This window comes from Hypanus sabinus, chromosome 13, assembly GCF_030144855.1.
Source record: "Hypanus sabinus isolate sHypSab1 chromosome 13, sHypSab1.hap1, whole genome shotgun sequence".
In the NCBI taxonomy this organism is placed as follows: domain Eukaryota; kingdom Metazoa; phylum Chordata; class Chondrichthyes; order Myliobatiformes; family Dasyatidae; genus Hypanus; species Hypanus sabinus.
Window position 1 is genome coordinate 18,203,987 of NC_082718.1, and position 15,930 is coordinate 18,219,916.

General features: G+C 39.1%; 1 protein-coding gene across 4 annotated transcripts in view; it reads left to right on the top strand.

Moving 5' to 3' along the window:
- The window catches only part of LOC132403684 (protein PHTF2-like), a 91,442-nt gene that overhangs the window by 71,356 nt on the left and 4,156 nt on the right, over window positions 1-15,930 (top strand). For all 4 annotated transcript variants that reach the window (XM_059987245.1, XM_059987247.1, XM_059987246.1 and 1 more), the window contains 3 exons: window positions 8,918-9,004; window positions 12,077-12,232; window positions 13,242-13,337. In XM_059987245.1, coding sequence (XP_059843228.1) covers window positions 8,918-9,004; window positions 12,077-12,232; window positions 13,242-13,337 — 339 coding nt within the window. The remainder of the gene's footprint in view (window positions 1-8,917; window positions 9,005-12,076; window positions 12,233-13,241; window positions 13,338-15,930) is intronic.

Sequence of the window (15,930 nt, forward strand, 5' to 3'; positions counted from 1 at the left end):
TGGGGGCTGTGCTGGGTTTGGATATTTGATCCTCCACAATATTCTGTGTGGGAATTTAAACTGGAGGTGGCAGTGTTTTTTTTACGAGGTGGAGTTGTGAGCTCGACATCAACTTGGCATGGATGGTACGGGAGTCACTGAACCTTCGTTCTCCAGCCCAGTGCTGATCTGACTGCACCACCAGCTGACCGGAATGGAGAGGGGGGGGGGGGGTCAGGGTGACTCTTACTAAGAAAATTTAAGCCAAATACAAAGTTAAACACTCAACACAGTGACAATAGCAATGACTTAAAATGGCGGATGGCACCGTGATCCGGCTTAAGATGGCGGACGGCGTTCTCCTTCCTCAGTTCGTAAGTATGAGTTGTCTGTAAGTCGGACTTTCGTAACTCGGGGACTGCCTGTAGTATCCGAAGTGGTATACCTATTGGTGAGGGGAATGGCCATGGGGTATTTTGCACTGACAATTTAACCCCTTTCCTCTTTCTGACTGTCACCCAGTCTCCTGTTTTCCGCACTACTGTAACTACTTCTCTATATATCCTATTTATCACCCCCTCAGCCTCCTGAATTCAGCTCCAGCCCCAACTCTTTAACACAGAGTGTTAGAAGCTACAGCTGAATGCACCTTGCAGCGTGTTTACTTAACGTTACATGCTGTCCTCATAGACTGATGGCTGAGAGGCACATTGGCCTCTTGATTTTCTGGAGAGAAGACAGAGCAGCTTTCTAGAAAGGAGGATATTGAAATTGCATCTATAATGTTATGCAACAGACAGCTGTTGGCATCAAACACAAATTTTGGGAGTGGTGGGTTTGATTCCTTGTAATTTTAGTAGCTACAATGAATCAGATCCAGTATGGTTGTAGACAGCACATTTATATAGAGAGGACTAGACATTGTGGTGGTTTGCAGGAATACAGAAATAATGTCCTTTCTCCTTAGTGAGAAAGTTGGAAGTTTTCTGAAATGTATTTGCTATTCTTTTCCTAGTAATTTACCAAGGGGAGATCATTATTGGGGTTGAACTTTCTCCTCTATGCCAGTATATATACTAGGACGCACTTCCATTTTTTAGTTTTGAAATGCAAGGCAGACATGGTATTAGATCCCTGGTAGCCTCCTCCAATTTGCTGCCTATTTTGCTGTCTGCCCCAGTGCTGTATTGGTGACCTTTGAATGAATTTCACTGAGGTAGCAGGAACTTCCTTTGGGTTCTCAGCACTGAAGGCAGAGGCAGACTCTGCATCAGGTTAAATGTGTCATGAGTACAGAATACCTATGAGAAGGAGAAATCAGTTGGTAGTTGAGAAGTTAATGGAGATTTTTGACAGTGGAGTGGTTAGTTTAAATGTTCTTGGGGTTTTTTAATAGTGTATTTTTTAAATCTTTTAACATTAATCTTTTCAATATTCTCTAAATAGGTTGCAAGTGATCTGAATGCATGTTAAATATCTATCTGGCTTGGGGAGCGTCAACATCCAGTGAGTCTAGGGCAGGGACTGACCCGCTTTGAAGCCATTCTGTGAGGGACTGTGCTTGTGGCCAATAAGGGAAATGCTGACCTGTTATTTATACATTTCCTTTACCCGCGAGAATATAATCTTTGTTTATATATAACATTAAAAAATGAAATTGTGGCATTTTTGTCAAGTAAGCACTCTGGCTTTCAAGACAATATGCCAATAAGTAGAACTTTCTGGAATTAATAATATAGAATATATGTTGTTTGGGAATAACTCTTATTTTGTACAATGATAGAAACATAATCCTGAGAGAACAGTGAGGAAAGTTTCATAAATGCAATAATACTGTCAGAAAGACATTATAGATGTTACAGATATGGGAATAGGATTCTGTATTAAACCAAGCTGACACAAAAAGTGCAATAAAGATGGGTTATGGTGTGACAGGATGTACAGGGACATTTTTAATATAAGCATTTTCCCTGCCTGGTTATTGTACAGCTGATAACTTCATCCAGATTTAATTCTTTGACTTCAATGTTCAGTGTCTTTTTGTGGGTAAGAAGACATCTTGATACCATTTAAATCGATGAGGTAACCAAGTCATTATTTTATTTTGGGATGGGCGGGTACAGATCTGCTCTCCAGTTTTGGAATAATAATTTAATTTATGCAGTACATTTGTTTTAACCAACATGCTCCATACAGTGCCTACTGCTGACAAACTCAATGGTTTCAAATTGTTAGGCAGCTGAGATTTAAAACCTAGATGTCTTAAGTGAGACTTGCTGCCTGTGCATCTAAGTTCAACTTAAGTAAGCAGCCTGCATAACAGTGATTTATTTTCAATCTACATTTAATTATGATTAGCTTTTCAATAAGCCCAGGCAAAATTAGATTAGTATTGTTACTGAAGTAGAAAATGAGAGTAGCATTTTTTTTTTGGCTATATTTTGGGAACTAGCAATTTATTGACAGGGACTGGTTTTCTTAATTTATAAAGGTGTCAACTTAATTATCACATAGTTTTGCATTTGGGAATTTGTCTAATAGAAAAGATTAACAACAAGTAAAAAATATTGTTTCAGAGTCATATTTTGGAAAGATCCAAAACCTAAGGAGAATTGCTTGTTATTGTTGCAAGGGAATCTTAGCTCTATTGATAGGAATTAATGGCCACTGATTGAAATGATTTTGTGTGGGCACTTTCATAAAACTTCATCTGATTGCACCCATGAAATGGGCACAGCCAGTCAGGATTTCAGTTGTAATCATGCTGTTTCAGTTTAATTAACCTAATTGCTATTTAGCTAGTTGGCAATTACGCAGAATTATGCCATACAATTGGAAAATGGCCTGATTTGCCTAAAGGGACTTGCATACACTCAGAATCTGAGTGCAATAGAACCAGAGTGAAAGAACAAATCTTCCCTGTTCCCTACCTATAGCAATAATTTCAAAGTTTATCCTGTTTCTGATAGAACATCCTAATCCCTGTGCTTCAGTTCTTTGTTGTTTTCATTACTTCAAATTCCAGATTCAGTTTTCAGCAACATTATTTTTCAAGTCTTTTATAATTCTATTAAATGGCATACATTATTACACCAGTATGTTACATGTGTGTGCCTCACTAAAGTTAAAATAAGAAAAACCTGTATCCCTGGCTCCTGTTTTTTTTTCTCTCTCTTTCAATTAGTTTTTGGAGTTACAAAACTTAACAGTGGTGATTAGGTGGTTTTAAAATGAACGTGAAATGACTACCTATCTGTTGAAATTAAACAAGATATTTGAGTTAAAGAAAGGCAGAAAACAGACAAAATTCATGAGTCCATAACAGTGAGTAGTGGGTGATAATAACAATATGAATAACTTAAAAAAAAAATAGAAATGTCTGGCTACATTGGAAAGATAGATGTGATAGATTGCAAAACAGATAACTGAGTGATGTACTCTGAATGAATTGAGCAGCATTTTGAAAAAAATTAAATCAATAATAAAAAGCATGTGCCAGTTTTGTTGTGTGTAATAGTTGGAAAAGCTTATAGTTTGCTTAGAAGTTTGACTGCTCCAACAAAACCAGCCCAAATGAGCTTTGCTGATATCATGAAAGTAATGCAGGAACATTTAGAACCAGAACTGTTGTTGATTGCAGAACACATTAGGCTTCAGAAGCAGAATCAAAAGGAAGGGGAATCCATTTCAGCTTATGTGACTGAACTGAAGAAAAAAATCTGTGCATTGTCAATTTAGTGATGGGCTTAATGATGCACTGAAAGATGGTTTAGTTTGAGAATCTTATAAGAAGGCATTCAAAAATCGGTTCCTAACTGAAGCACAGCTCACATTTAAAAGAGCAGTTGAAATAGCTGTATCAATGGAAACAGCAGTCAGAGGTGTAATTGAATTGCGGCCAGGAATGAAAGTGAGTGTGAACAAATTGCTACCTCTAAACAGAAATCTGCATGGTTGAACAAACTGTGTTTCTGTTTCTGTTCTGCAGGGGCTCACATACAAATGGCCAATGTAGGATTAAAGGTGAAACTTGTAGAAAATGCCACAGAGTAGGAAACAAAAGGGCGTTCAGGCAGCACCACTCTGCATGCTTTTGATGAAAAATCTGACAATGATGTCAATGACATAGTACTGGGTAGCCTTGAGATTTACAATGTGAAAACTGCCAAGAGACGAACAATATTCTTTACACCAGAAGTGAATAGCAAATTACTTAAAATGGAGTTGAACACTGGCTCAGCTATTTCAGTCATTCCACAAAATGAGTTTGAGCAGCACTGCAAGGATACTGAAATGAAGCCTGCAGATATTTGCCTAAGAATTTATACTGGAGAAAAAGTAACTCCTCTGGGAATGATGTTCGTAACGGTGAAATACTACAGCCAACAAGCTGCATTGAGCTTGTATATGGTTAAAACAGGAGCACCAGGATTGTGGGGTCATGATTGGCTGATACAACTACAGCTTAATTGGAGATCTACCCACAAGTTTCATGCCAAATCCCCTGCAACAGAGTCAATGAAAGCAAATTAAGAAAGGTATGGATGATGCTAGTGTTCAAGAATGGCGCTGGAAAACTCAATATATCAAGGGTAAAATACTGTTGAATGAAAATGCCGCACCCAAGTTTTATAAAGCCTGTCTGGTTCCTTATACCATCTGTGATAAAGTAGCCAATGAACTAGATTGCATGGAATCTGAAGGATTACTTTCCAATTTGAGTGGAGCCCATGGGCAACATCAGTGGTCCCAGTAGCCAAGAAGATTGGGCCTGTCAGGATCTGTGGTGATTTTAAGGTCACCATCAACCCAGGGTAGGGGATATCTTTATAAACCTCTCTGGAGGGAAACACTTCAGCAAAGTGGATTTAGCTGAGGCCTCCTTACAGATGGAGGTGGGAGAAGAGTCCACAGTCTTTCTCACTATGAACACTCACAAAGGACTTTATTGCTAGAATAGGCTTATTTTTGAAGTTACATCTGCACCTGCACTGTGGCGGTAAGCTATGTATCAGGTGCTGCATGGTTGCTCAGGTACTCAGTGTTACTTGGTACATCATTGTCACTGGTGAGGATGACAAGGGACATCTCCAAAATCTCGACACCGTTAAAAAAATTAGAAGGTTATGGGCACAGAGTACAATGCGATGTGTAAAATCTTTAAACCAGCATCACTTACTGTGGTCACACCATTGATGCGCAAGAATTACACAAAAGTGCTGAGCAAATTCAAGCAGTGGTAGATTCTTCAAAGCCAAAGAATATGTCACAGTTATGATCCTTTTTTAGGATTTGTCAATTACTATAATAGGTTCCTGCCAAACCTGGCTACTGTGCTCCACCCTGTGAACTCATTACTACAGGTCAGGAAAATATGGCATTGGAGAAAGTAGTGCGAAGTGGCTTTCCAAAAGGTAAAGAAAATAATCAAGTCAGACACTGTACTCACACATTGATCCACGTTGTCCAAAAGTCCAGTGAAGCTTGCCTATGATGCCTCATCTTACGGTATAGGTTCGATCATGTCACATGTTATGAGTGATGGAAGAGAATGCCCCATAATTATCGCATCGTGTTCCCTGACTGCTGTAGAGAACAATTACGTACACATTGACAGACCTTGAGTCTGTTTTGTGTTGTAAAACGTTTCAACCATTTCCAGTATTAAGCGTTTGCCCTCATTACGGATCATCAACCACTTGTGTCGATTTTGAATCCACAGAAGGGTCTTTGAAGAGCATCAGTGCAAGGGCAGAGATGGGCTTTGTTTCTTGAAGGACACAATTACAAGTTTAAATTCAAGAGGATAACAAATCATAGAAATACTGATGGATTGGCCCATTTACCCTTGGAAAAGGAAATTCTTGAAAAATTACAAAAGAGGACACTCCTCTTGACGGATTCTCCCTAATGCAGACTGAAAGACTCCCTATTATGGCAGAGTTGACTCAGATAGAAACCAGAAGAAAACCCACATTGTATTAGGTCTACATGGCAACCCAGAATGGCTGGAATGTAGAGCAGAATCTCCAGTGCCAGGATGAACTTGCCCTTGATGTCAGTTGTATTATGTGGGGATTGAGAGTGGTTGCACCATCCAAGCAGAGAACTGCAGTGACAGAGGAGGTACATGCTGGTCATCTAGGTGTGGTCAAAATAAAAGTGTTGGCTTGAAGCTTTATCTAGTGGCCTGGGATAGATTAGTAGATGGTGCAGCTTGCCATGCACAGTTCGAGATGCCAACACATCCAGATGTTCAGGTTAATCAGAAACACTTCCTGCAGTTCCAGATTCAACTCCTACAACCACCATGGAAGAGGCCCCAGAACCTGAGATTACACATGTTCATACAGTGGTGCTAGAAAGTTTGTGAACCCTGTAGAATTTTCTCTGTTTCTGCAGAAATATGACCTTAAATGTGATCAGATCTTCAACTAAGTCCTAAAACTAGATCAAGAGTACCCAATTAAATAAATAACTCAAAAACATTATACTTGTTCATTTATTTATTGAGAAAAGTTATCCAATATTACATGTACTTGTTGGAAAAAGTAGTGATCCTCTGGGGTAATGCCTTCTACAAAAGCTATTTGGAGTCAGGTGTTGCAATCAATGAAATGAGTTTAGAGATGTGGGATGTAAAGGTGCCCTGCCCTATAAAAAAGACACACAAAGTCAGGTCACTGACGGAGCCTGCCCTGAAATGTTTCCTCTGATGCTTGGCTTTGAGAGTGAAAAAAGATATCAGAAAGTCTTGAGTCTTATTGAAAACCACTTGGAAGAACTACAGAACAAAATTCAACAATATCTTCCTCCCTTTCAACACAAGTGTTTGACTGGGTAAGGGACCCTTTCTGTGAATCAAGAACTTGACTGTAAGAGAAGAGGAAGAACTTTGTGAGCTGTAGTCTGATCGAGCACTCAAGATGAGATTTACTCACCTGCCCCGGGCAAGTTCTGGATTTCTGTGAAAGAAGAGTATCCTGCCATTCCTAGGAGAGCAATGAACATTTTGCTGCAGTTTTCATGTGTGAACAAGTTTTTTTTTCTTGTTTAACAGGCAACAAGCAACAAGAACAAGGTTAGAAATCATCTCATTTCAGTTGAAGATGAAATCCGTGTGTGCTTATCTCAAGTTTGACCCAGAATTGAGTATTTGTGTAGGAAAAAACAAGCAGAAGTATTACATGCTAGGCCTATATTTGAGCCTGATCATGTCACTTAGTAAGAAAATATTTTTTCAAAGTCTTGTATAAAATTATGTATCAAGCTATATTTTTTCACGTTGCTTTGGCTTATGGTTTTTAGTAACTTTACTATTCAACATTGTCAATAAATTTTCATCTTGTAAATAGCATTAATTAAAATAAATATACAACTTTTATTTAACATAAATCCATGGAGCCTACCTTTTAGAAGATTAAATTCCATTTTGGCTTAAGCCAGTTATTTAACAGAAATTTATTATGTTTGCCTTATGAGTTTTTAAAATTTGTGAAAGGGGAAGACTGAAGAATTTCAAGAAAAGAAAGCTAAGTTTAGCTACCTGTTTTTTTTCAAGAAAGGTTGACTAAAAATTCATTCTCTACTCAAAGGAGCTTTGACAATTATTTTTAGATTATTATATTTGCAACTTACTGATCATGCCAATGTAACGTGAGCTGTAGATATAATAATTTTTACACAAGGGTTCCCTGAGACCTGAACATTATTTCAAGGGTTCCTCCAGGGCAAAAAGGTTGAAAAGCTTTACCATTCATGGATACTGTGGATTCTGCAGATGGTCATTTCATTTGTTCTCCCTAAATGCATCACCTCACATTTATTAGGATTAAACTCCACCCGCCATTTCACCAGCATGTTACAGCTTTAGAATCAGAATTGTCGGACAAGATTTACCTTTGACAAATCTGTGCTGGCTGTCTTCAATTTGTCCCTGACTTTACAAGTAATTGTGAATTCTATCCCTCAGATATTTTTCTGTTAACATTCCTACTTATGTAAGGCTCATAGGCATTATTGCCAGCTAATTCCTGCTGCCCTTTTTGAAAAGGGGGACTACATTTGCATCCTCTAGTCATCTGGTACCTCACACCTGGCCAAGGAAGATGTAAAAAAAAGTTCAGCCAGAGCTCCAGCAATTTCACTCTTTTCGTTCCTTGTCTCAGTGTTGGTTCATGGTTTATTTGTTTTACTCCATTGTAATGCTTTTAATTTTATTCATAGGAAAATGTTAAAAAAACTGTTTTACTGTAACAAAAGGTAACAGTATCTTCCCTAGTTGATTTAGTGCAGTGGTATTTGTCTGGTAATCTACAGTATATCAAAGGGTGAATCTGTAAAAGTAATGCAATTAAATGTATTGATAGAACTTGGTGGAAAGAAGATCACATTTTACTGGGATGTCAAAGGATATATTTTTATATGTTAAATACACGTCAGAGTTTTTGACTCGTATGTTGTATGCATATCTTGAGCAAAGGCCTGCAGAAATATATTCAATTAAAATGCACATACAAATTCTACTAACCAGTTAACATGTGCATGGGGGCATTTTACTAAGAAACTTATAAAGTTTTTTTTTCGAAACGGGAACAAGCTCACAACCCGAACAGTGCACGGCAAGCTGCTCGATCTGCTGATTTGTCCCAGGGCATCAGAGTAAGGTTTGAGCCAACACTTTCATTTTGACCACACCTAGATGACTGACATATAGCTCCTCCAACATTTTAGATCTCAGCTTGGATGGTTTAACAATTCTCAATCCCATATAAGGCATACTGATCTAGGCTTTCAGATAATATAGAAATATTTTACGACTACATGTCATTAGTACTATATATCTAAATGTCTTTGCAATAAGCAGTGTGTAAACTTTAAAAAAATCACCTTTAGTGTCTTTTAAAATACTAATTAAATTATTAATCTCTTCCATCAGAGACGAGGTCCACAGCGATCAGTAGATGTAATTGTTTCATCTGCATTCTTGTTGACCCTGTCTGTGGTATTTATTTGCTGTGCACAGGTAAGGTTGTACTTGGCTGCCTAAAGGTTCAATTGTTAACTATCACTGTTTGCAATCTTTTAAAAAGTTTAAGCACCCAATCACTACCCAGTCTCTTTATTTCATGTATGATCCTCATTCTTAGGCAAGGCCTTCTTTCGGAAGGGACAGAGTTTGCTAGCTGTTTGTAAATTGGTCAATGTATTCTATACTATTCTGAATGTTGGTGGAGAGGACTGGCTTTTTATTATCCCGACTGACTGCCAAAAACAGATTGTCCTTAACCCAGTAAATCAAGAAAAGTGGAAAACTTGGGTTTCACTGAAGTTCTTCCTCAATTTTCTTTCATCTTAAAAGTTTCCAGATCTGCACTGATTTGTTGAGTTGTCCTTTATGAAAGCTACAGTGGCTAAATCCAAGTGCTTTTCTTTATGTAGAAATTTGGATCTTGCATTCTTAATTTTACCTTAACATGTTTTAAACCACAAATGTAAATTAACTAATGTAGATTTAACACTGTGATCATTTTTTTAAAGTGGGTTCTTCATTGGCGAACATTTGCTAAGGTGTCAGGTTAGATGTTTGTTTTTTCTTATAAAGTCATGGAGACATACAAATAGACTGAGTTCATGTCAACTTCAGTCATCCATTTGCACTAATCCTGCATTTAATCCCACATTTTATTCTCCCCCATCAATTCCCCCAATTATACCACTGAGCTATATACTGGAGGAAATTCACATTGACTGGGATGCTGGAGGAAACTGCAGCGCCTAGAAAAAAATCCACATGATCACAAGGAGAACATACAAACAGCAAACGAGATTAGAGATGAACCCAGGGCTTTAGCACCATGCATTAGTGGATCTATTTTAAAGTAAAACATTCCCATCAATCCAGAGTCAGTGGCCACTCAACATGAGGAGGAACATTTGGACTGGATTGAGGATGTTAAGTGCTTGCTTTTGGGAGGCTGTAGAAACCTAAAGCAAAGGTGAAATGAATGCATTACCTCCCGTTACCACCTGCCTCTCCTTGCTATCTCTGCCAGCAGTAAATAGGACTAAAGGAGGTTCTGCTCAAGTAAATGCGAACCTTAAACATAAAGGTTCTTAAAAGCTTGTGAATCAGAGCAGAGACTGCAGTGTGGATAAGCAATCTGACCAAAGCTTCTTGATAGAGATGGGGGCCATTTAAACTGAGGCTATGAGGAGGATTGTGATGATATATCATTCTATACAGCTGTAAATATAAGACCACGTGTTTGTGTGAGTCACCAGCTGTGATATGGTGTGGTTGTAAAGTAACTCTAGTTGGAAACTAAATCTACTTCACTTTTAGAAAAGTGAAGCAAGATAGAAAAGGAAGTGGGAAATTTTTGTGAGAGTGTTTGGGGATATAGTTTATGCTGGCTAAGAGAATAGGCAAAACTTTCTCGCTGCTGTCTAGGAGTTTGTTACTTTTCCCATGTCTGCAGGGTTTCCTCTATGTGCCCTGGTTTCCTCCCACAATCCAAAAACATACTGGTTATTGTAAATTTCCTCCTTGATTAGGCTAGGGGTTAAATAGGGGGAGTGGCTGGTAGGGCTTGTTCCACAATGCATCTCAATAAATAATATAGAAAAAAATGTTAAATGAAATAAAAATAGTAATAATCAATTACTGTATATGTATATTGAATAGATTAAAAAACATCAAACAACAGAAATACTGTATATTTAAAAAGTGAGGCAGTGTCGAAGGGTTCAATGCCCATTTAGGCGTTGGATGGCAGAAGTGAAGAAGCTGTTCTTGAATCACTGAGTGTGTGCCTTCAGGCTTCTGTACCTCCTACCTGATGGTAACAGTGAGAAAAGGGCATGTCCTGGGTGCTGGAGGTCCTTAATAATGGACGCTGCCTTTCTGAGACACCACTCCCTGAAGATCTCCTGGGTACTTTGTAGGACCTGATGGAGCTGACTAGATTTACAACCGCCTGCAACTTCTTTCGGTCCTGTACAGCACCCCCACCCCCCCATACCAGTCAGAGATGTAGCCTGTTAGAATGCTCTCCACGGTACATCTATAGAAGCTATAGAAGTTTATGAGTGTATTGTTGACTTGCCAAATCTCTTCAAACTCCTAATAAAGTATAGCCACTGTCTTGCCTTCTTTATAACTACATCGATACATTGGGACCAGGTTAGATCCTCAGAGGTCTTGACACTGAGGAACTTGAAACTGCTCACTCTCTCCACTTCTGATCCCTCTGAGGATTGGTATGTGTTCCTTCAACTTACCCTTCCTGAAATCCACAATCAGCTCTTTCGTCTAACTGACGTTGAGTGCCAGGTTGTTGCTGTGGCACCATTCCACTAGTTGGCATATCTCACTTCTGTACGCCCACCTGAGATTCTACCAACAATGGTTGTTTGTCAACAGATTTATAGCCACACAATTGTGTATGAATGGTGTCAGTTCAGAGGGATCTGAATCATTGTACACAAATTAATGAAAGTTAATCTGTATGTTTAGCAAGCAATTAAACAATTATCTTTTTTACAAGAGGATTTGAGCTCAATTAGAATTGTACAGCTGGAGAATAGAGATTAAGTAGATAATTCCTGTTAACAATTAGAAAGATTGGTGTGATCCAATGGAAGGTACAATATTCTTAAGGGATTTGACAAGGTGGATGTGGAACATTTTTACTCCTAGCTGGGTGCGTAGGACCAAAGATAAGAGTGTCAAAATTAGGGGTTAGCCATTCAAGACCAACGATCAACAAAAACATTCCTCGGGCAGACCGTAGTACATTTTTGGAATTCTCTAGTTGGGCTGTGGTGGCTCAGTCACGTATTCAAGACTAAGAATAATAGACTTTTGGATATTAAGGAATATGGCGTTACTGCAGGACTGGTGTCAAGGATCAATCATGATCTTATCCAATGGAAGATTGGGCACAAGATGCTAAATAACTTATTTCTAATTAGCAAAATGGACTAACAACTGAATTGGAAGGATAAGGCAAATGGAGAAAGTGGAGAAAATCTGAGGTTCTCTAAGTTGGTAGAGTGTGTTTTGATTTAATTTGTTTTTACTTTTTTTTTGTAGTTGCTTCATATCCATGAAACTTTTCTAGATTTTCACTACAATTGGGAGTTGGTGATCTGGTGTATTTCATTAACACTATATCTATTGAGATTTGTCATGCTTGGATCTGAGACAAATAACAAGTACAGCAATACCTCGATATTACTGACAGAACAGGTAATCAATTGAGTGCTTTTCTTATGATTTTATTAAAAAATGTTATCTTGAATTCTTTACCATAAAAGCAAATGATTGTGAATTTGAAATAAAAACATTTAGAGTTGCTTTTTGATTTTTTAAGGATAATGGTGAATTTGAATATAAGCAGTTACTGACTTGTTAAGCGAAGAATTTGCAATTAAATCTTAACCACACATCTTATCCCCACCCCACCCCATGTGCTGTCAAATTATACTTGTAATCCTCATTTTAATCTTGTTTCTTTTTTCATGCTTGTTTCTTGGCTCCTATGACTTTGTGTAAAAATAGAAATGATATTTGATTTTCCGGAAGAACACAATGGGAACTGGAGTAGGCCCCTTAAGCCTGCCCTGCCGTTCATTACAACAGTGGCTGACCTCTGCCTGTCTCCGCTTGTCTTCTGTGCCAGATCCCTATAACCCCAATCTTTCAAGTATCTATCTACCTTCCCTTTAAATAAATCTAATGGCCTGGCCTCTGCCACCTTTGGTGGCAGAGAATTCCAGGTATTCCTACCCTCAGATGAAATTTGTATGTACCTTAGTTTTAAGTTACTGGCTGTTTATTTTTTTTAACTATGTCACTTTATTGTGATTCTCTGAGTCGTAGATTTACTGCTGTTCATAACGTACTAGCTGCATAAAATGAGTAAGTTTTTTGGCAAAAGCCTTGGAATACTGCAAAGAACATTGCTTAAAAGATTTTGGTATATTTTGTGGGAATCTAGTACTGAAGGCCAGTCCTAGTAGGCAGCACGCAGCACTGTTTTCGTGGTGGAATGTGTTAACTGAAACCTTATCTGTTTTTCTATCAGTGTTACCAGTGATAAAATTAGACATTGTACATTGATTTTATCTATTCAAATCGTTTAAAAAATTTTGATCTGTAGTTGTCAGTTTGAATAGTATATGTTGACTAACTTCAAATTTAACTTTCAAAGAGATGGTTTGAATATGTACTATCCATGGCTCTTCTTTTCCACTAGATTAATTTATACTTGAAGATGGAAAAGAAGCCTAACAAAAAGGAAGAGCTCAACTTGGTGAATAATGTTTTGAAGCTTGCAACAAAGTTGCTGAAGGTATAAAGAAATTACAAACCGTGTTCTGTGATTGAGAAACATGTGAATTTTAATTTTACAATATATATTGAAATATGAATAATATAATGATTGAAATATAAACTAATTTGATGGAGTAGGTCATTCTGGATTTAGCTCGATGTGTGTGATCCTGCCAAGTTACCGGAGCTGATGTGGACAGATTATGTTGAAGTCAACAACAAGATGTGGACAAAGAGAAAGTCTTAGATGGTCTGTTGCTGAGGTCCTGTCCCCAGTATGACCCTGACAGGCTTTGGAAAAAAAACCATGGATGGGAATGGAGTTTCTCCTTCAGTCAGAGGTGTCAGCGATGTTAATTGTGTTTAAATACAACATTCAGAGCCATTTGGAAAAATAAATTGAATAAAAACTTAGGAAATAATTACATAGATTTAATAAATTACAAAGCCAAATGGAATGATAAAATCCCGAGAACATTTGCCTTTAAAGATCAATGGAAGTGGTCGCCAACCCGTCGATTGCGATCGACTGGTTGATCTTTGAGACTTTCCCAGTAGATCCCAAAAAAAAAGAAAAAGAAATACACAAATACTGTTGAGAGATTGTTTCCAGGTTGTGGGGTTTTAGTTCCGTTCCTTCTGCCTAGTGTGCATGCGTGTAGCTCCCCCGCGCTACACAGTGTACTTCAGTGGTCCCCAACCACCGGGTCGCGAGGAAACGATATGAGTCATTTGCACCTTTCCTCATTCCCTGTCACGGCCATTGTTGAACTTGAACCCATGCGAGGTCATCAGTCGCCTAAACGCAGTGGTACCCTTGTGCCAGTGTTCGCCTCATGCAGCCAGCAAGAACTGCCGATGCTATTGGCTCGGAGCGCGGCTGGCGGGAAGTGCCGATGCTACTGACTCGGAGCGCGGCCGGCGGGAACTGCCGATGCTACTGGCCTGGAGTGCGGACAGATGGGCACCACCTGTAAACCTGTTTAGCACACTGAATGTTCGTGGGAATCCGGTGCTAAAATATTCGCAGACGACCTAATTCGGTCTCAAGGTTTCGTAAGTTGCAGAGCAGCTACCTCACTGTGATCTACTGAAAGTCATCCCTGCAGCCAAACTTTTGTCAGCTGATAGATCCTACAAGAGGGTGGGTGCGGGCCTGTTGCTTGGTCGGTCACTCTGTCCTGACTGCGACTGCCTTGGCCCAGGCACTGGGACCTCCAGCCCTGACCTTATCTTCTCACCCCACCCACGACCAGCTGCACTTGGCCAGGGCGTCTGGCGGGCAAAGGCTGGAGTTCGGTCCGGGAGGCTGTCTAATGAGGCAATGAAGCCCTCAAAACTGCTTCGGTACCCTGAGCACCCTGCACTTAAAGACAAACCCGCTAAGTTTTTTCGGTGGAAAAAATGTGAGCAGCACAGGACAGCAGCTAAGTGCTGAGAGCCGCGAAAGCTAAATTACGGAATAGTCTGGACATGAGGAACCTGCTTCGAGTATCGCTGTATTCCTGTCGTGTTTAACACTCCCCCCCCCCCCCTTCGGCCAGTCCACAAGAATATTGTCAATATTAAACCGGTCTGTGGTGCAAGAAAACGGTGGGTACCCCTGGTGTTTATGCATTATTTCTACTTCTGGGTTGCGGGTTTTTTTTACTTCCAGTCTTTTCTGCCCCAGTCTGCATGCGTGTAACTAATCGATCTGGGATCCATCTTGCCTTTCACTAAGGCCGAGGTAGGGGATCTTGGGCTTAAAAAGGTTGGTGACCACTAATCTGTGGTGTTGCACGATAAAATAGTTGCCATTTAAGTTTGCTTGTTCTGATGGGCAGAATGATAGCAATGTAATAATGTTAGCAAAAATACTTAATGTATTATTAGGAGATTTGGGTAAGTTAGGAATCAAAAATTTGAAAGGGTTTTGATGCTTTCTTACATGAAATTGAGGTATAGCGTTATCTATAATAAAGTTGTCCAATTACAACAGTGCTAATGGTACTTGATGAGTGGGCATCACGGTAGTGTAGCGGTTGGCATGATACTATTGCAGCTCAGGCTGTTCCAGAGTTCAGAGTTCATTTCCAGCACCGTTCTGTGAGGAGTCTCTGTACATTCTCCCCTTGGAATGCATGGGTTTTCCGTGGGTGCTCTGGTGTCCTCCTACTGTCCAAAAACATACCAGGTAGGTTAATTGACCATTGTAAATTGTCCCATGATTTGGTTAGGGTTAATTGGATTTGTCAAGGGTTGCTGGGATGGCTTGTCTTAAAGGGTTGGGAGGGCCCACTTCACACTGTCACTAAAATAAAAAAAATTAAAATAATTTAAAACATTCAGTTTGAATTTTGACTGTAATAGAATTAACACTTTAGGATACATTTCCTCAATTTAGTGTTTTCTTTCCTCTATAATGTAAGACAAGATAGTTATATGTAATGAGTACCTTTAATAATTATAATGAAACTGATTTCCTTTATAGCCTAATCACAAACAAGAGAAAATCTGCAGATGCTGGAAATCCAAGCAACACACACAAAATGCTGGAGGAACTCAGCAGGCCAGGTAGCATTTATGGAAAAGAGTATAGATGACGTTTCAGGCTGAATCCCTTCATCAGG